General features: G+C 38.2%; 2 protein-coding genes across 5 annotated transcripts in view; one reads left to right on the plus strand and one right to left on the minus strand.

Moving 5' to 3' along the window:
- Positions 1-21,795, minus strand: part of LOC131158198 (ABC transporter C family member 13) — a 230,507-nt gene that overhangs the window by 157,589 nt on the left and 51,123 nt on the right. For all 4 annotated transcript variants that reach the window (XM_058112888.1, XM_058112887.1, XM_058112886.1 and 1 more), the window contains one exon: positions 631-691. In XM_058112888.1, coding sequence (XP_057968871.1) covers positions 631-691 — 61 coding nt within the window. The remainder of the gene's footprint in view (positions 1-630; positions 692-21,795) is intronic.
- Positions 14,257-15,117, plus strand: LOC131158199 (uncharacterized). Its single transcript, XM_058112890.1, has 2 exons — positions 14,257-14,454; positions 14,558-15,117. Exons 1-2 carry the CDS (start codon positions 14,347-14,349, stop codon positions 15,059-15,061), a joined length of 612 nt encoding a protein of 203 aa, XP_057968873.1. The 5' UTR covers positions 14,257-14,346; the 3' UTR covers positions 15,062-15,117.

Genomic DNA, 21,795 nt, shown 5'->3' on the forward strand with positions numbered 1-21,795 from the left:
AAATTGTTGGCCGCAGCATATTTAGACTTATCACAGGCCCAGCATTTTGACAATTGATGTTGAGTGGAATTATATGTATTGCTTTAACAGAAAAAAAAAAAAGAAAACGTAATTATTTAATCACTCTTCTGCTAGCCCGTTCATATGCATCAAGAGGATTTATAGACATGTTTCATGGATTTCCATATACACAAAAAATAAATAAATAAATTTAAACACAAAATGGAAGCAAAGAGAACCAGGAATATAAATGCTTTAATTCCATTCTTCAATATCAAGTACTCCAGAAAGAGGAGATATTTTACAATAAAAGGAATACAATCAAAAGAGGGCAAGAAAACCTAAGGAGAAAACAAAAAAAAAAACAAAACAAAACAAAACAAAATAAAAACACAAGCTATATGTAACAAAAAGAAACAATTTGTTTATATATATTTATAGCACTTTTACAAAATTCTCTCTCTCATAATCTCATTAGAAGATGATGTCAGTCTTTCCTCCAGGCTGTGTACCAATGTACCATATTTTTGAATAAGGACTAATTACAATGAGAAATGTACTTCAATGAAAATCAGGGCAAACAAAAATAATTAGGGAACATAGTCATTGGAATATAAAGATAGGAATTACTTTAAGATAGATGTAAGGCCTAAAGATATTGCAAGAACATAGCCATCCAAATGCCAGGAACCTGAATAAATTAAAATTAAAATGAGGAAAAAAATTTTGAGCATAAGATCATCTCAAATCATACTCAATTCTAAATTGGGCAACACAACTTTTAAAGCAGCAGTGAGGAATATTTAATAGAAAATATCAAGTAAACCCACACAACTACTACAAAATGCAAAGAATAACATGCATACCAGTCTAGCAACCAAGAGAGATCACACACTAGTTTGAACAGAGATCAAAACTTGAGCCAGAGAACACAACATCATGTGAGAAGGAAACCCGCTGTGCGTGTGTGTGTGTGTGTGTGTGTGTGTGAGAGAGAGAGAGAGAGAGAGAGAGAGAGAGAGAAGGAGCACTGCAGCAACTTTTGTTCATTCACTCTCATAGTAAATTTTGTTTGGTATAATTTTAAAAACAAAATGTAGCAAAACCCAGCCATCAAATATCCTTTTAACTAGAGAATGGGGAGATGAAGGGGAGATTCAGGAGAACACTAGCAATGAATCCATAAATCAGCATTGATGTTTTCATTTCTTTTTGATAAACATAAACATGCATAGACTTTATGATACAAATAGTGGTAGAAATTGAACAAGAAATTCAGAAATAAAGACTGAGATTTCAAGATAGTGTTTTAGCAACCTTTCTTGATTCAAATAACAACTAAATCCCTAGAGTAATAAAGAGATGACGGCTGTAAATTTCAATTCAACAATAAGACAATTTCTAGTTACGACAGCAACTTAATCCTCAAATCAGTACCTGTTTTGGTTCTGTTTCAGAATGGTAACAGCGGATTTCTGCTAGTCTCTCTCGCCTTTGGCTGTGATGGAGGGATTGGTGGGCACTGCAGGGTCGAATCCTAAAAACCCTAGCCTCCAAATCTTTACAACCCTAACTAGACTGGAGCTAAGCAGGAGAAAAATCTTCTCAAAAATAAAATGACAAAAACCTCTTGGAAAAGTGGCTGAAGACTCCTATTTATACTAGGCCTAAAGCTTCCAAAAGAAGCCAACTCCTATTTTGCACATAAACCCCTCTAAAAACCGCTTATCTTCTAAAGCCCCACCAAAAATAACTACAATCACAAAAATACCACTGAAATATTACAAACTGACCCCCCCCCCCCCCCCCCAAAAAAAAGTTAATTTAACAAAATAAACCCTCCAAAACTCAGAAATTACAAAAGTTCTCCTAGCAGCCATAAATATGACACTTGACATAAACAAGAAAATTAAATTTATATTGCAGAATTACATCATTCCTCCCTTCTTAGATAGAACTCACCTCTGTGCAAGCTGTCATCTTTGCTGCATGGCACATGTCAGTCAATCTTCATGAATTCCTCCTTGCAAATCCATGAATTCTCATAATTGGGCTGCGAGCCCATTTTACAAAGAATCCAAAATAAACTCCAGCACTAGTTTCACCTCTTCACATGCATCACATCCCCATTTTTTTCTGCGTTTCTAGAAGTGGCTTTGGTGGAGTTCGTGCACTCTTAACACTCAGTATATCACCATGAATGGGTACAAATCAGCTACATTAAAGATTGGTGATATATTGAAGCATAAGAGAGTTCAACTTCGCATTTTCACCAAATTTGTGCACCAATATTTCAACCTTTCAACTTGTGGTGAACCTCTCTTTCTCAAGGAAAATCATCACCCAGTCACCAACCTGATACTCCTTGAACTGCCAATGTTGATTAGCAACCTCCTTGTAGAGTTGATTCACAAATCTTTGCATCATTCTGGATATGCTCATATTTGTTTATCTAAGACCTTGCCTTTCCACATGACTAGAAATCTGAAGTGATCATTTTTTCTTTTAATTTCGTGCACCACTATTGCCCTTTCTGCCGCTACTTCTCCCTTGCAAATAACCATTTTTGAAACTTCCCTAGTGTGAAATTCATCTCTATGACTGCAGTTCATAGCCCAAGTCCTTAATTTATACTTTTTAACTTGAAATGTTGATCAACAAATTCTTTTTGGCTCGCATGTGAAGATTTCCCTTGAGCTACATCCTCATTTCCAGCGTTCTTCGACTCCAAAACATGTTTTTGTAGCTGTTGCTGTCTTACTCTTGATGTAGTTTTGTTAGAAGCAACTACTTTATCAATTTCTTGTAGAATATGCTTACTGTCAATAGCCTAATTGCAGCAAGCAATCATGGAGTGGGGCCGACATTAGTGACAACTTTTTCTTTTATTGTAAGACCACTCATATCTTCAGGGTGAGTAAATGTACCAAGAGCTTCAATTGAGACGACATCAAAAAATTCCATCAAGCCCTTCTCATTTTGAGTGACATGTTGTATTGTTTTATCAAAACCAATGGCCTGCATTTCATAATTCTCCTTTTTTGTCACATCAACAACTTTCATGGGCTTTGAAATTAGCTTCTTCTTCTTGTCGCCATTTATGACATAGAAAGAGTAGGTATTGGCATACTCATCATGGATAACACTTCGATCTCTTTGCCAAGGACGACCAAGTAGAACATGGCATATTTCCATCGGTACTACGTCACACCAAACGGATTCTTTATAAGAGATTCCAATCGAAAAATTGATCACCCATTTTGTTGTCATGAATACTTCCTTACCTTTATTACACCAAGAATGCAACACAGCTGCAGGTGTTCCACCACTTCAGGCCTCTATTTTTCCACCACCACTTCAGCCAGCAGATTTTTGCAGCTGTTGTCATCAATTACTAACAACAAAACTTTCTTCCTGTTGGCATGTTGTTCTAAAACAAGTCTTCTGCAGCCAGTCATCCTTCATTGGTTTCAGCATAAGCTTCCTCTTTTCCTCAGCATCTATCACAAAAAAATGAACTAGTATTGTTGATACCATCATGGATTGTGCCTCAGTCATATTGCCAAGGCCAAGCAAGAAGAATATGGCATGCATCCGCAGGAGCCATATCACAATAAATACATTCCTCAAACAAACAAATTGAGAAATTTACAAGGCATCTTGAAGATGTGATTACTTCATTTTCATTGTTGTACCACAAAATCAGATATGTCTGTGGACATATTTCTATCTTCAATCCCAGCTTTTCTACTAATTCTTGAAAAAAATAAGATTCTCACTGCTCCCACTATCAATTACCAAGTTGCAAAGCTTTCCACCAGTTGTACATTTAGTTCGAGAAATATTCTTAGGAAGCAAATTGCCACTGCTGGTTGGAGGGGAAACTAATGACCTCTGAATGATTAAAGCCTCACCAAGGAGACCACCCTCCATCCCTTCTTCCGCCACATTCTTTTCAGCTTCCAATTGCTGCTCTTGGTCCTCAAGAAATGCAAAATTCTCTTCAGAGTAAGCCTCTTGATCCTCCGCAAGATTAACTCTGTATTCAGCCCTCTCTGGACACTCATTGGACTTGAGGCCAAGCACGAAGCATCTGCAACATTTCACCACTGTTTTCCCCTGGTTTACTTTGGTTGCTTTACCAATATTATTGTTGATTATTTGGTTAGCACGAATAGAGGCTGCTACCTGACCACCTCTAGTGCTGCCACCCACCTTGCTAATTGATGCACCACTGCTGCATTCGATCCCAAGCTTCTTAGGCATGCTGCAGGTAACTTGTGACTCAACTTTTAGGACAAGCTGATAGGCATCATTCACCTTGCAAAGATGCTGCAAGCTTTCTTGGTCCTGTATGGTCATTTTTAGACCATTCACATAGCGACCAGCCCTTTGAGCGACGGTTTTTGCAAGATTGCATGTCAATGAAAGCTTATGAAACTCTTGGGTGTACTCTTTGACTGACTTCCCATGCTGCCTCAGGTTTTGAACCCTTTGGTGCAAGGTTTGCTTATAATCCCGGGGTAGAATTGAGCCTTCAGCTTCTGTTTCATCTTATCCCATTTTTGATTTTCTTTTTCCACCTGTTTTCACGATCATTTTGATAATATTTCCACCAAGTAGTAGCAGGTCTCCTAAGCTTTGTTCTCACAAGCTTCACTTTCCTCTCTTTCAGCACATCTTTCCATTCAAAATAACTCTCAATGCTATCAACCCAGTCCAAGAATTCTTAGGGTTCCATATCACCATCAAATTCAGAAATATTTACTTGTACACCATACTCTTTGAAATTTTGTAGAGCAAGTACAATGCGCTCTTCCCATCTTGGAGGCCTTTCAATTTGCAATGCAGGACTTTCATTTTCAGAACTCCTATTATCACTGGGACCGTCAATTTCATCCTCAGATTGCTCATTTATTTCATTTCTAGCTCCTCTAAAAAACTCATATTCATTATCGCCATCATTTCGCCGACCTCAATTACCAATAACTTGTGTAACAAACTGAGTAAGTTGTCTAACTTGTTCCTGCAGCTCTCCAAACATCTCCTGAGTCCCATATCTGCCTCTATGGCCCCTGTTTCCTCTTCCATCTCTTACCCACAAGTTCTAACTTGCTCTAATATCAATTTGATGCAAATAGGTGTAGTAATAGAACAAGATATTCAGAAATAAAGAATAAGATTTCAAGATAGCGCTTTAGCAACCTTTTTTTATTCAAATAACTACTAAATCTTTAAAATAATAAAGAGATCAATGCTGAGGAATTCAATTCCGCAATAAGACAATTTCTAGCCCCAACAGCAACTTAATCCTCAAATCAGTACCTGTTTTGGCACTGTTTCAGAACAGTCACAGCGGATTTCTGCTAGCCTCTCACTAGCCGTGATGGAGGGATTGGTACGCACTGTGGGTCAAATCCTCTAAACCCTAGCCTCCAAATCTTCACAACTCTAGCAGATCTGGAGCTGAGCTCCGCAGAAAAATCTTCTCAAAGATAAAATGCCAAAAACCTCCACGAAAAGTGGCTAAAGACTCCTATTTATACTAGGCCTAAAGCTTCCAAGAGAAGCCAACTCCTATTTTGCACAGAATCCCCTCTAAAAGCCACTTGTCTTCTAAAGCCCCATAAAAAATAACTACAACCATAAAAATACCCATGAAATATTACAAAATGACCCTCCAAAGCAAATTTGACAAAATAAACCCCCCATAATTCAGAAATTAAAAAATACCTCTACCAGCCATAAATACGACACTTGACATAAACAGAAAATAAAATTTATATTGCAGAATTGTATCACTTTAATAGCTGAATTATATTAAATTGTAACAATGAGAACATAAAAAACAAGAAGCCACAAACAGATCGGACTAGGTTGAACTCCAGAAGTCTACTACTCAATATTGTACATTTGTGTGTGGTAATCTTGTTCCCGAGCAAAGCAAGAAAAAGATAACAATAGCAAGATCTAGGGTACGAATGAATGCTGAGCTACACCAAATACATTCAAGTCTCTTATTCTATAGATAGGTTTTTCAGTTACCAAGCCAATGGACATTGTTGAGATTTTGATTAAAATGAATGACCTAACTTGAAGATAGGTCTCCCCCTCTATTTATAATAAAAAAAAGATACAATCTAATGACAATAATACCCTTACTAAGTCCCGCTAATTAACATGCTAACACACTTAATATTAATAATACTAAAAGACATAAATAACCTCTAACACTCCATCTCAAGCTGCAGCATAAATGTCATGCTCCAAGCTTGTTACAAATAAATTTAACATGAGCGCCCCCCAAAGCTTTGGTAAACAAATCAGCAAGTTGCATATCTGACTTCACATAAGTAGTAGTAATGAGCTTTTGCACAAGTTTCTCCCAAACAAAGTGGCAATCAACTTCAATGTGTTTTGTCCACTTATGAAAGATAAGGTTGGAGGAAATATAAAGAGCAGCTTGATCATCACACGAACTTCACAGGCTGAGAATGTGAAAAACCCAATTGTTCCAACATGTTCTTCAACTAGACAAGTTCACAAGTAGTGTGAGCCATAGCTCTATATTCTGATTCAGCACTTGACCTTACCACCACAATTTGTTTCTTACAATCTCGGACAAACTGTTAGGATCCATGGGTGTATCAACTAGTTTGGATTCCAACAATCCAGTTTCATCCAATAGATCAAGAACCTACTTCCTCAGTGAAAAAATAGTTCCCATACAAGATCTAGATACTTCTATACCCAACAAATATTTCAAAGGCCTCAAATCTTTAGTTTGAAACTTAGTCTATAGAAAAAATTTGAGACTCTGAACACCTTTATCATCATCACCTATAATAATAATATCATTCACATAAACAACAAGAAGGATCCTACCTAATAAAGTATGATGATAAAACACAGAATAATCCACTACACACCATCGAAGACCAAACCCAAGTACTACAGCACTAAAATGAGCAAACCATCCTCTGGGAGGATGTTTTAAACCATAGAGTGCCTTCTTGAGCCGACAAACTAAGCCTGACTCCCCCTAAGCAACAAACAAAGGTGGTTGCTCCATATAGACCTCCTCCTCAAGATCACTATACAAGAAGGCATTCTTCACATCTAACTGATGCAAAGGACAAAGACAAGTAGCAGCCAAGGAGATGAACAAACATACTTATGTAAGTTTAGCAACAGGAGAAAAGTGTCCAAAAAATCCAAGCCATACACCTGAGTATACCCTTAGCAACAAGACGGGCCATCAGGGTTGACTTTCATAGTGTATACCCAGCGACACCCAACCATAGACATGGCAGAGGAAGAGTATTCCAAGTTCCAACAGTATCAAGCATCACAACAAGCTTCTCTTCCCATTGCATCTCTTGACCAATTAAGCAATCCCACAGTATGCATGTCGTCTAGGACTTGTTCCTAATTTGAGTTCTAACGAAGGACACGAGAATAAACATCGGCAAATGATAGCAACTCGGCACTACAAAGTATTTGGGACCAAACTACCTCAAACTCGGCTCTCAAGCCTGCTAGAACCCGAAGGGCGGTCATCTGCTCCCTCTGCTTTTGCATCTCACAAACGTCAGCAGTTAAAGGTTGCACGACGTTAAGCTCCTCATGCATGCACTTCATCTCTCCAAAATAATCTACCATGCTCATGTCTCCTTGTTGTAAGTTAAAGTACTCCTACGATAAATTATACATACATGTAATGTTACTTGAGTATAGAAGCTTGAAATCCCAAATCTCCTTGCACGTATCTAGATGCACACACATACATGCAATCTGTCGTTCCATCGAATTCCACAAGAGGGAAAAAATCAAGGCATATTCTTGAATCCACACTTCTTTTCTCTTCTCATCAGAAGGATCAGATTGGAGCAAGTGGTCATATTTTCCTAATCCTGCTAAATAAACCCGAACAGCTTTAGACAATTGAAAATAATTCTTTCCATTCAACTTTTGAGTTGTTATCTGTGGCAGCAATGTAGGAAACATATTTTTGGGATTCATAGACTCCATCCAAACACTCACAAACTTGCAGCCACACCAATGTCAAACAAGAAGAACAACATTGGGACAGTCACAAACTATGTGAAGCACCGACAAAACCACGAACAAGATGAACAACTCACCTACTGATATAGCACTGCCACAGCCTCACAACTTAACTTATTAACACTGCCACTGCTCCAAGAAACTCACAAAGAAGCCTTTACAGACAGTGAACAGAAATTACCAGATCACCACGTGTGCATAGTCGAAAAAGGTTGGATGTTTTAGTAAAAAACATGTCAAACAGCTTGATAATATTTGTCTAGAGAAGGAATCTGAACATGGCAGAGAGAAAAATAAAAAAAATAAAAAAAATAAAAAAGAGAGAAAAAGGTGGCTGGAAACTCTCTCACACTCCAGCGCGCAGGGTCAGCATTGTCAGCAGTTGGCCGGTGTGTGGTGGCACATGGGGTGTTTTCCGATGGGGTTTTGTGGGGGTAGGCTTTGGAGGATTCTGTTTTTGGCTATATGGTTGGTTTTGTGAAATAATGAAGGGTGGAGGTGGATCTGAGAAGGGCAGCAACAGGAATGTGTTTCCAGGCAATGGCTGAGTATAATAGGGTTTAGATTGGATCACGCTTTAATACCATGTTGAGATGTTGATTAAAATGAATGATCTAACTCGAAGATAGGTCTCTCCCTCTATTTATAATGCAAGTCAAACACATTCTAATGACAATAATACCCTTACTAACTCTCACTAATTAACATACTAACACACTTAATAATAATACTAAAGGACATAAATAAGCTCTAACAGGCATATTTTGTCATAATCAGGCTCATACCTATATTAGTAGCAATAAAATGTCTCATGAAAAGATAAAGCACATTGAAGTTGACAGAAAAGGTCGTCAGCATGCTGCTTGTAAACTCTTCAGATTAGCCAGGACATTTATTTATGAAGGCTTTATTTAATCCCACCTTCTAATGGCTGTAACAAGCAAGGATTAGGTGATATTTATACACATCCAGCTTGACAAGGTGTGTTAAAGTGGCAGCACATATACCTAGGCTGCTAAAGATTTATTGGTGGGTGTATTTTCCACAGAATGAAATACTTCAATTAAATATACTTCACATCTGGAGAGTGCACAACCAGACTCTATGCCCAACTGATCGACTTCAATATGCTTCATGCGCTCATGATAGACAGAACTGACCATGATCTGGATAACACTCATATTATTGGCAAGTAGAGGTGTAGGATCCATCTCAGAAAAATTTAGCTCAGCAAGCAAACCTCGCAGCCAAATAATTTGAGAACAAGCAAGAGACATCGCCCAGTATTCAGATTCCGTCAATGACTAAGAAACTCTGTCTTGCTCCTTACTCTTCCAAGAGATCAATGCATCACCTAAGAACACACACCAACCAGTGATGGAGCGACATGTATCCGCAAAACCAGCCCAATCAGCATCGCTATAAGCAGCAAGGCGAGTAGAATTGCCTGCAGGGAAGAATAAACCACGGGCAGAAGTGCCCTGAACATAGCGTATGATCCTACGGACAGTAGCCAAATGAAGATGACGAGAAGTCTGAAGAAACTGGCTGACTTGCAGTACAGTAAAAGAAATGTGTGGTCAACTAATGGTGAGATAGACAAGACTACCCACCTACTTCCGATATAAACTCCCACCTACTTCCGATATAAACTGGGATCAGCAAGTAAGTCACCCTCCTCTTTGCCATAGCGTATGATCCTATGGACAGCAGCCAAATGAAGATGACGAGAAGTCTGAAGAAACTGGCTGATTTGCTGTACAGTAAAAGAAATGTGTGGTCTACTAATGGTGAGATAGACAAGACTACCCACCAATTTCCGATATAAACTGGGATCAGCAAGTAAGTCACCCTCCTCTTTGCGAAGCTTGACATTTAATTCCATGGGAGTATCAACAGAAGTACCCTTCTGAAGGCCAGCTGTGGCCACCAAGTCACTAGCATACTTATGTTGATTGAGTGAAATACCTAAGGGACTATGATTCACCTCAAGACCAAGAAAATATGTGAGAGACCCAAGATCTTTCATATGAAAGGACTCTAAGAGATGAGTCTTGAGCTGAGCAAGTAAAGCATAATCGGAACCAATAATCACAATATCATCAACATAAACTAAAAGAACAACAATACCCATGTCTGATTACCGAAGAAACAATGAAGTGTCATACTTGCTCTGCTTGAACGAAAATTGTAATAAAGTGGTGCGGTTTCATAAAACCAGGCCCTCGGAGCTTGTTTGAGACCATAAAGAGAACGATGAAGCTTACACACATGTGAAGTCGGAGAGGGAAACAAGCCCGGGGGTGGCTTCATATAAATACACTCTTTAAGATCCCCATGAAGAAAAGCATTCTTGACATCCATCTGATGTAGTGACCACACACTGGAAGCAACAATAGCCAGAATCGTACGAACAGTAATCACTTAGCCACAAGAGCAAAGCTCTCTTCATAATTGACACAATATTCTTGATTATTCCCAAGTGCAATAAGGCGAGCTTTATAACGATCCAGAATTCCATCAGATCAAACCTTGACTAAGTAAACCCATTTACAACCTAGAGGAACAATGGTGGGAGGACAAGGCTCAATGTCCCAAACTCCCAGGTGTGATTGGCCTCTAGAGCGGCAATTTCTTCCTACATAGCATGTCGCCAACAATCATGCTTGGCAACGTGTGAGTAGGAAGTGGGAATATCTAAATTGGACAATGCAATAGTAAGAATTGTAACAGAGTTACAAGAACTTGGAGAGGGAAACCCATACCTATTTGGGGGTACAGACACTTGAGAAAAGCGACTTACCAAAGGCTCTGGAGGTGCTGCAACTGACTGAATCTGGAGCGTGGTAGGATCAAATATTGGATGAGCTACCGGAAGAGACTGTAGGTGGGGGGACACGTATACACAATACCTAGTTTAAAACAAGAACTGACTGAATGAGAATCCGAGAACTGCTCCTCAAAGGAGGGGAGAATCACAGTAGGAGAGGAGGGTACAGAGGACACAGGAAAGAAATGTTGATTCTGAAAGAAAATAAAATTCCTAGAAATGCATGTACAACGTAATGTAGGATCATAGCAAAAAAATCCCTTTTGACCATAGTAGTTAAAAGCGCGCCTCAGGCACAAGGCGCAGTGAGGCGATGAGTCCACCGCCTCATACCAGGTGGGGCGAGGCGACCTGCAAGAGGCGACCCCAGGCGAGACGAGGCGCAGTGAAGTGCGAGGAGCAGTGAGGCGCGCCTTGTGTATTTTTAAGCCATTTAAAGGAGACAAATAGCCCAAGCCAGACTCGTATCCCTTATTCGACTCAAACGAACAGAGCCCTAGCCCCTTTCGACCCTTCGAAGCCCTTCGTGAGTTCGTTTGCGAGCCTTTGAACCAGCCGGAAGCCTTCACGACTTCGTCTTCGAGCTTCGACCAGGATCGTGAGTTCATCTTCGACATTTTGAAGAAGCACGACCTGCGCAACTTCGTTTCGAACCAGCCGGAGCCCTCGCGAGTTCGTCTGCCTGCCTTCGAAGCAGTAGTGAGTTCGTCTGACTGCCTTCGAGCACGACGTGAGTTCGTCACGTCGCCTTCAACACTTCGAACCTTTGTAAGTCTTCTTCTTCTTCTTCTTCTGCTGCTGCTGCTGCTTGCGTCCCGCTGCCTGCTGCTTCTCTTCTCTTCTTCTTCTTCTTCTTCTTCTGCTGCTGCTTCTCTTCTTCTTCTTCTTCTTCTTCTTCTTCTTCTTCCTGCTGCATGCTTGCTGCGTGCTGCTGACTGCTGACTGCTGCCTGCTTTTTTTCTCCTTCTTCTTCTTCTTTATATGTAAGCTTACTGTTTTTTAATTTATAATATTTAGTTTAATTAATGTAAGCTTATAAATTATAACTAATAACATAATATTTATTTTTTTCACAGAAATTTAGCTACTGTTTTTTAATTTATAATATTAAGTTCAATTAATGTAAGCTTACAATTTATAACTAATACATAATATGTATATTTTTTTACAGAAATTTAGCTACTGTTTTTTAATTTATAATATTAAGTTTAATTAATGTAAGCTTACAAATTATAACTAATACATAATATTTATTTTTTTTACAGAAATTTAGCTACTGTTTTTTAATTTATAATATTTAGTTTAATTAATGTAAGTTTATAAATTATAACTAATACATTATATTTATTCTTTTATTGAAATTTAGGTACTGTTTTTTAATTTGTTTGGAAATGCATTATGTAAGTCTTAAATTATAAATATATGATGCATTGTTTTTTCAGTTAGGATACGGGATACCAAGTCTAAAATCTTAAATGGATTCTAGTTCTGGATGTGAGGCCTCGTCAAAGAAAGATCCTGCATGGAAGTATGCACATTTGGAGGATCAAAAAAATAGAAATAATTTGACTTGCAATTTTTGTGCTAAAGTCACAAGGGGAGGAATATTTCGAGCAAAACAACACATTGTCGGAGGATTTCGAAATGTGAAAGAATGCTCTAAGTGCCCTACTCATGTACGTGAGGAGATTAAAGAGTATATGTTGAAGAAAGATATGGAAAAGGAGGAAAATGAGTTATTGCCCGACTTTGATGATATAGATCATTACGGTGAAAATGAAGAAGATGAAGTTCAAGAAATTGACATTCGTGGCAAGAGAGTGTTTACTAGTGATGGAAGTAAAAGATCATACCAATCCAACTTGAAGAAACCAAAACAGAAGGGGCCTATAGACTTGTTTTTTACTCCCAATCCAAAGAAAGCGATTCAAGCTAGGAAAGAAGGGAAGATGAAGCAAACATCAATAAATGAAGCGTGCAAAAAAGAACTTAGAAAAAAGGCAATGGGAGATTTTGCTAGGTGGATGTATGATGCTGGGATACCATTTAATGCTATACGTTTGAGCAGCTTTGCAGTGGCACTTGAATCGATTGGACAATATGGTCCTGGAATAAAGCCACTTAGCTATCATGAAGTGAGAGTTCCTTACCTAAAGGAGGAAGTCAGTCGAATGAAAGAGTTGTTGAAGGTCCATAAGGAGGAATGGACAAAATATGGCTGCTCAATTATGTCTGATGGTTGGAGAGATTCAGTCGCAAATAAGGACATAATCAACTTTTTAGTAAACTCTCCAAGGGGATCAGTATTCATCAAGTCTATTGATGCTTCTAATATTGTCAAGAATGCAGATAGAATGTATAGATTACTTGATGAGATGGTCGAAGAAATTGGAGAATCAAATGTGATTCAAGTGGTAACTGACAATGCGTCAAACTATGTTGCAGCAGGTAAGAACTTATTTTTAGAACTACTTTCTATAGTGTATATATTGTTTATTTTAATATTTTATTGGCTTCATTCCTTGATTTTTCAACAGGGAGATTGTTGGAAGCAAAGAGGCCACATTTATATTGGACACCGTGTGCTGCTCATTGCATTGATTTAATTTTGGAGGATATTGGGAAGATGCCTTCAATTCAAGCAACTTTGAAAAGGGCAATTTTTTTGAATGGCTATATCTATAATCGTGTTGGCGTTGTCAACTTGATGAGACAATTCACTGGAGGAAAGGAGTTGCTAAGACCTGCAGTTACAAGATTTGCAACTGCCTTCATCACTCTTCGTTCAATCCATCTTCAAAAGAATAACTTGACGAAGATGTTTACTTCTGAAGATTGGAATACTACTAAATGGGCAAAGGAGGCGGCTGGCAAAAGAGCAGCTACTATTGTTTTGATGCCTACTTTTTGGAGTACCATCGTCTATGCTCTTAAGTTAACAGGTCCACTTGTTCGTGTACTCCGTTTGGTTGATGGGGAAAAGAAGCCTGCAATGGGATATATTTATGAAGCAATGGATAGGGCTAAGGAAGCCATAGCTAAGGCTTTTGGTGAGAGAGAGGATAAATTCAAGGAGGCATTTGAAATTATTGATACGAGGTGGGGATGCCAACTCCATCAACCGTTGCATGCAGCTGCACACTACTTGAATCCAGAATTTTTCTATTCAAACCCCAACATTTTGCAAGATGAAGAAATTATGACGGGTTTGTACAAATGTGTTGGAAGGTTAGTGCCAACTATTGAAATGCAAGATAAAGTTTCAAATGAGTTGGAAAAATACAATGCCTCTAGTGGCGTCTTTGGAATTAGTTTGGCAGTGAGACAAAGGAAGACAAAAGCACCAGGTAAAGTGGCATTTGTACTACCTCTTCATTTTTGAAAATTATTTTTTCTATTTACCTAGTAGTTATTCATTTAAAATTTATTTTATAACAGCGCAATGGTGGATGGCATATGGATCAACAACTCCAAACTTGCAAAAGTTTGCTGTGAAAATTCTTAGCCTCATGTGTAGTGCTACCGGCTGCGAAAGAAATTGGAGCATATTCCAACATGTAAGTCATTAGTATATCATGGATTAATTATTAAAGAACAAGAACTACCAATCTACTGCTTTTTAGAATCATTATTAACCATATTACTTTAAACTTTTTGCAGCTTCATAGCAAAAGGAGAAATAGGCTATCCCAGCAACGCTTGAATGATTTGGTATTTGTGAAATATAATCGAACTTTGAGGCGTCGATACGACAAACGTGACACCATTGATCCCATCCTCCTGAAGGACATTGATGATAGTAATGAGTGGTTGATTGGTAGGATGGATGGTGATTCTGATGAGGATGATGAACTTGTGTTTGAAGATGATAATTTGACTTGGGATTCTGTTGCTAGAGCCGCTGGACTAAATAACCCCCCGCATCACACTAGATCAAGAATAAGTACAAATATGCCATCATCGTCTAAAGAAAGAGAAAGGGCTTCATCTAGTAGTGCAACCACTGCTAGGGGTCGGACCACAATGTTGGAACTTGTAGATGAGGATGAAATCCAAGTGGATAGTGTAGAGGAGACGGAAGAGGAAAAAGATGTTGGAGAAAACAGTTCTAATGATGAAGAGGAAGATGATGATATCTTCACCGACCTAGTTGATGATGAGTGATGAGTGATGATTGAGGAGGATTTTTAGATTTTATATTTTGAAATCTTTTATTGTACTCTTTTCTTTTGATGTTGAACTATGTTGAATTGTTAAGGCTTTTGGGCTTTGTCTTGGCAATTTTATTAAATTTCCAATTTTTTATTGAATGTTTTGACATTTTAAATTCTAATATGACTAGATATTCATATGTTCATATATAAATTACCCCAAATAGATATTTTACACCATTTTAATAATTGTGCGCCTCACCTTCATGAGGCGCACGCCTTCGCCTCGCGCCTCGCGCCTCGGCTTCAAAGACCCTTTGCGCCTCGGCTCGCCTCGCGCCTCTGACTACTATGCTTTTGACACACATTGTATCCTAAGAATGCACATCGAACAGATTGAGCAAATAATTTATGTCACTCATGAGGAGGTAGATGAACAAAACATATACAACCAAAGGTATGGTGGTTATCGTAACTAAGTTGCTTAGCAAATAAACGGAAATAGGGAGACTCCATGAGTAGGACTTGAGAAGGTAAACGATTAATCAAGTAGAAGTTTTCAGAGCCTTAACCTAGAACATGGAACAGAGGATTCCAACAAGAGAGTACGGACCACATCTAGGAGATGACGACTTTTCCATTCGGCTATGCCATTCAATTGGGGAGTAGCAAGACATGAATGTTGATGAATAATAAAATGCCTGAAAAGCAGTAGACACATATTCACCACCGGAATCTGTGCGTAATGTCTTAATAGAAGCAGAAAATTGATTGTCAACATACGCTAAAAACTCAGTGAAAGTGCGAAAAACCTCAAATTTAGAGCAAAGAAAGTAGACCCAAGTAAATTTGCTATGATCATCAACGAAAGTCGCACAGTATTTAATTTTTCATGTGAACTAACCGAGGAAGGTCCCCAAACATCACTTTGGATAAGCTCAAAACACTAAGAAGCTCTACTAGCATGCAAAGAGAAGGGAAGAGTTTTGCTTTTACCAAGTTTGCAAGAGGCATACGCAAGAGATAAAGAAGAACGTTCTTTATTACCAAGTAAACCAAAGTTCAATACGTGAGATAAGATATGAGTATTGTGACGGCCTAAATGACGATGCCACACCATACTAAGATCTGAAACATTATTACAAGCAAAAGGCTTAATAGAAGAAACTGAAGAACGTGCTGGAACAGGCAAAAGTAGTGGAAACAAGCGCCCCACTTTAGGTCCCTTCACGATCGCCTCCCCGTTACCTGGTCCTACACAACACAGCCATTACCATAAAAATTAACAGCACAATTGTTATCAACTAATTGACCAATAAAAATAAGATTTGTGGAAAGCTGACGAGCAAGAAACACATAAGTGAACTTAGAAGAGGCATCTCTGACAGCAACTATTGGCAAAGAACTGTCGTTGGCAGTCTGAATAGCAAATTGACCAACGTAGGGCCGAACATGACACAAGGTAGTGGGATTATTCGTCATGTGATTAGAGGCACCCGAGTCCACATACCATAAATTAGTAGAATTGTTACCCTCGAACCCCATTGTTGATAATGCCGAAATTAGCATCTGTTGCACCATTTTGGGTGTGCAGTAATTCGCTGGAGGAGGTGCAGAAACAGAGAAGTCACTTGAAGAAGAGCCAGAGGCCGCAAAAGTCACTGCAGGGGGGGGGGTACACTAATGAAGTCTGTAATGCCTGGGCCTAACAATTCTGCGGGCGGATACGACATTCTTTGATAATATGACCCTTCTTCTTGCAATAAGAGCAGACTTTCTTGGAACAATTAGCAGCAATATGTACAAATTCTTTGCAACAAAAACACTACAAAGTGCTAGAATGCGCAGGCAATCCTCATCGTTGAGTAGCATAAGCCACTAGGACAAACCCCGAACTACCATGAGATTGTGCCAGAGTAACTTGAGTAGTAAGCAGTTGTTCTTCACGAAGTAACTCACCAAAACAAACATCCAGAGAAGGAACAGGAGAGCGATTTAGCAGAGATGAGCGAACAAATTCATACTCGAGGCAGAATTTCATAAGAAACTGATCACGACAACTAGTCTCGTGAAGATGTTGAATAATGGGAAGAGAAGCCACAGGAACATCCGCAATAACCAAATCAAAATATTCATTCCAAAGAGTTAGATACCCCTAATAATAGTCTTGGATGGAATGATTGTCATGTTGAAACATGGAAATCACATGCTCTAGCTGAAAACAACGAGCACCGTTATCTTGATAACATGCTATTTTTAAATAAGTTCGAGCGGTGCGATAAGGTCGCAAGTTGGGGACAATATGTGGCTCAACCGAGCCAAGAAGACAGGACATAATCCGAGCATCAAGCACAGCCCATGAAGGACACACAGTCGGTCCCAAGCCTAGGTAAAGGAGGAGGGTTGCGTTAGGTAGCTGACAACCAAAGTAAAATTTGTCAAATCACTATGATATGAATTCTTGCCGAATATTTTCTAGGGCGTCCCCTACGAGCGACGCATTGCACTTGAACCACCCTGGTGTAGCGAAAAGTGGGCAAGGGTGGGCTAGGTAGTCACCTCGAAGAAACACGCTGTGTCGGCGCCCGAACACAGTTTAAAATATGCGAGGGTTCCTGCAGCATTCTAGATGTGGGCAAGTAAAGACGTTAGTTCAAGAAACTATTAGATTAGCAACTTGGAATATAGGAACACTTACGGGTAAAAGCATGGAAATTATGAATACAATGATCAGAAGAAGAATTAATATAATTTGCCTTCAAGAAACTAAGTGGGTGGGGGCGAAAGCTAGAGAAATTGAAAAAAATGGAGCAGGCATTACTATAGACAAAAACTTAAAACCTAGCGTTGTGGATGTAACTAGATTAGAGGATAGAATTATAAAAATCAAGATGTTAATAGGACAAGAGATAATAAATATCATTAGTACTTATGCTCCTCAAGTCGTCTTAGCAAAAAATCTTAAGAAACAATTTTGGGAAGATATGGATAGTAGGCATACCAGGGACTAAGAAAATATTTATAGGAGCATATCTGAATGGACAGGTTGGAAGGGATAATAAAAATTATGAGAGGATACATAGAGGATATGGATATGGAGACAAAAATGAGTCTGGGAAGATGATCTTAGACTTCGCTATGTCATATGATTTTAGTATAATGAATACTTGCTTTAAGAAGAGAGAAGAACACTTAATAACCTTTAAAAGTGGGAAAAATAGAAATCAAATAGATTTTTTTTTTAACTAGGAGGATAGATCATTTATCATGCAAGGATTGTAAAGTTATTCCAAGTGAAAGCCTAACCACACAACATAGAGTCTTAGTGTTAGATATATGTATTAAAAAATGAAAGAAAAATGATAAAATAAAATAGTGTAAGAGAACTAGACGGTGGAACCTAAAAGGAGAAAATATACTAAAATTTAAAGATAAAATTATCAAAGATGGGGATTGGAATATAGAGGATGGGATAAATACAAATACTCTTCGAACTAAATTAGCTAGCTCTATTAAAAAAAAAAAAAAGCAAAAGAAACTTTAGGGGAATGAAGGGGAAGATTCTCGAATAGCGAAGAAAGTTAGTGGTGGGATAAAGATGTACAAAAAACCATAAAGACAAAAAGAATTTGGTATAAAACGTGGCAAAAATGTAGAAATAGGGATAACTTTGAAAAGTATAAGGAGGCAAGAAAAGATACAAAAAAAAGGCTATTAGTGAAGCTAAATATAGATCATTTAATAGTTTGAATAATAGATTAGGTACAAAAGAAGGGGAAAGAGATATATTTAAACTTGCTAAAGCTAGAGAAAGGAAGAGTAAGGACTTAGGAAATGTAAAATGTATAAAAAGTGAAGATGAGATTGTCTTGGTTAAGGACGAAGACATTAAAGAAAGATGGCGAAGTTACTTTAGTAAGTTGTTGAATGAAAACCAAATAAAAGGCTTAAACTTAGAATTGTCAAATGAAGAAAAGACTAAAAATATTAGTTTTATTCGAAAAATTAGAGTTAACGAAGTTAAATTTGCACTAAAAAAGATGAAAAATGGAAAAGCTATGAGACCAGATAACATCCCAATTGAAGTTTGGAAATGCTTAGGTGATAACGAAATTATATGGTTAACTAATTTATTTAATACAATTATAAAAACTAAGAAAACATCAGATGAATGGAGGAAAAGCACTTTAATACCCATATACAAATATAAAGGAGATGTTCAAAATTGTAATAACTATAGTGGAAGTAAACTTATGAGTCATACAATGAAACTATAGGAAAGGATAGTTGAACAAAAGATTAAGGTTAGAAACGAAAGTCTCAAAAAATCAATTTAATTTTATGCCTGGGAGATCTACCACAAAACCTATTTATCTTTTAAGAAGATTAATGGAAAAGTTTAGAGAAAAGAAGAGGGACTTGCATATGATATTTATCGACCTTGAGAAAGGATATGAGAGGATACCTAGGGAAGTTCTATGGTAGGTTTTAGAAAAAAAGGTTGTATGTAGTAGGCATGATATGTACGATGGAGTAATGACTAGCATAAGGACTATAGATGGAGAAACTAGAGAATTTCCAATCACCGTAGGTGTACATCAAGCATCTGCTTTGATGTCCTTATCTTTTTGCGTTAATGATGGACCAATTGACTAAGAGTATTCAAAAGGAGGTTCCATGGTGTATATTGTTTGCAAATGATATTGTATTAATTGACAAAACTAGGAACAAAGTAGAGGCTAAGTTAGAATTATGGAGAGAAGCTTTGGAATCTAGAGACTTTAGGATAAGTAGAAATAACACTAAATATATGAAATGTAATTTTAGTAATGATAGGAGAAATATTAGAGACAAAGTTAAACTTGATAATGAAGAAATAAATAGCACTTGTAGATTTTGATACCTTGGATCTATTATGCAAGCTGAAGGAGAAATTGAAGATGATGTAATGCATAGAGTTAAAGCAAGTTGGGTAAAATGGAGAAGTGCTTCAAGTGTGCTCCATGATCCTAGAATATACTTAAAATTGAAACGGAAGCTTATAGGACAGCTATAAGACCAACTATGCAGTATGGATCGGAATGTAGGGCAACGAAGAAACATAGTATCCAAAATGTAAAAGTTGCTGACATAAGAATGCTTAGATGGATGAGTGGTATAACATTGAAAGATAAATTAAGGAATGAACATATTCGTGGTAAGTTAGGTGTAACTCTTATAGAAGATAAGGCAAGAGAGGGACGACTCAGATGGTATGGACACTTGCAACGCAGGCCACATAGTGCACCTGTGAGGAAGAGTGAGTTAGTTACTATGAGTGCAGTAGAAGGGGTAGCGGTAAACCTAAAATAACTTGGGAGGAGATAGTAAGTAAGGATTTAATATCCCTGAATCTATCAAAAGAAATGGTCCATGATCGCATCAATTGGCGGAAAAGGATTCATATACCTGACCCCACCTAGAGGAACTAAGGCTTGGTTTTGTTGTTGGTGGGTGCAAAATCTGTGCCATCAATATGACCTCAAAGATCTTTTCCCTTCAGGAAAAGTTCAAACTAAAAAGCTCACATAGAATAATTGTTGCCTGTAAACTTGGCACACACAGGTGCGAAGTCCAAGCTAAACAATGGAGCAAATGAAGAAGTCCAAAAAAACGGACTGTGCTGAAAGAAACAGACCACCAGAAAATCTAGAAGCCCAAAATAAACAACGCAGGTACAAAGAAAAACCAAGAACAACCTCCCTGCACTAAAAAATTAAATCTTGAACCAAAATCCTGCTGTGCTGAGAAGATAAGTGCCAGAAACAGCAACAGAAAGTTGTTGCCTGCTAGCCGAGAGTCACAAACAGCAACAGAAACTGGAGAAATAAGTGGCAAACCAGAAACCTGCTGTGCCTGCTTGCCGAAAGTCACAAACCTGCTTGCCAAGAGTCACAAACAGTAACAGAAACTAGAGAAATAAGTGGCAAACCAAAAACCTACTGTGCATGCTTGCCAAAAGTCACAACCAGCAACAGAAAACTGTTGCCTGCATGCCGAGAATCACAAGGACATAAACTGGAGGAATAAATGGCTACGCAGAAACCTGCTGTGCCGACAGCCATGCAGCCACAGAAGTACTGAAAGAACAGAGAAAAATTCCAGAAGAGAAAACAAAACCACAACAGCCATGAAACCGAGAAGACAAAAAATCGAAGGGGAAAAAAAAAAACCTAACAGTCGGCTGGCTCTGATACCATGTCAAATATTTTGTGAATGGCTGAATGAATTGGCCTTGAGTTCTTTATATTATATATATATACTTTACAAGAATGCTATACATGGGAATTAAATAAGGTCTAGCATGATTCTAGCCCTATACAAGTAAACTATAATCTGTCAAGCCCTATAAATGTAAACTAAATATATGCTAATTGTACAAAATAATGAATTGAAATATAAGGAAATAAATGTGGGCTGAAGCAAGGAAAGATATCTTTTTCTTTGCTGTTTGCTGTTCCGTTGACAGACTGATGTTGTAAATTCCATTTAGTGGTAGGAGGGGTTTAGATGAATGCAAATTACGAGGGTCATGCTAAAACATAAATAGCACAAGAGTTGGGGCAAAGAGAGAGGAAAAAAAATATGGGGCATGTTGAAACCAGGTGTGACACCTGGCAGCACTACAAACCACCAGCAGCCACCCAGCAGCTCAAAAAATCAGCAGACGACACCTAGCACACAGATGTCAGCACTGCAGGACCCCTT

This window comes from Malania oleifera, chromosome 6 (assembly GCF_029873635.1).
Source record: "Malania oleifera isolate guangnan ecotype guangnan chromosome 6, ASM2987363v1, whole genome shotgun sequence".
In the NCBI taxonomy this organism is placed as follows: Eukaryota; Viridiplantae; Streptophyta; class Magnoliopsida; order Santalales; family Ximeniaceae; genus Malania; species Malania oleifera.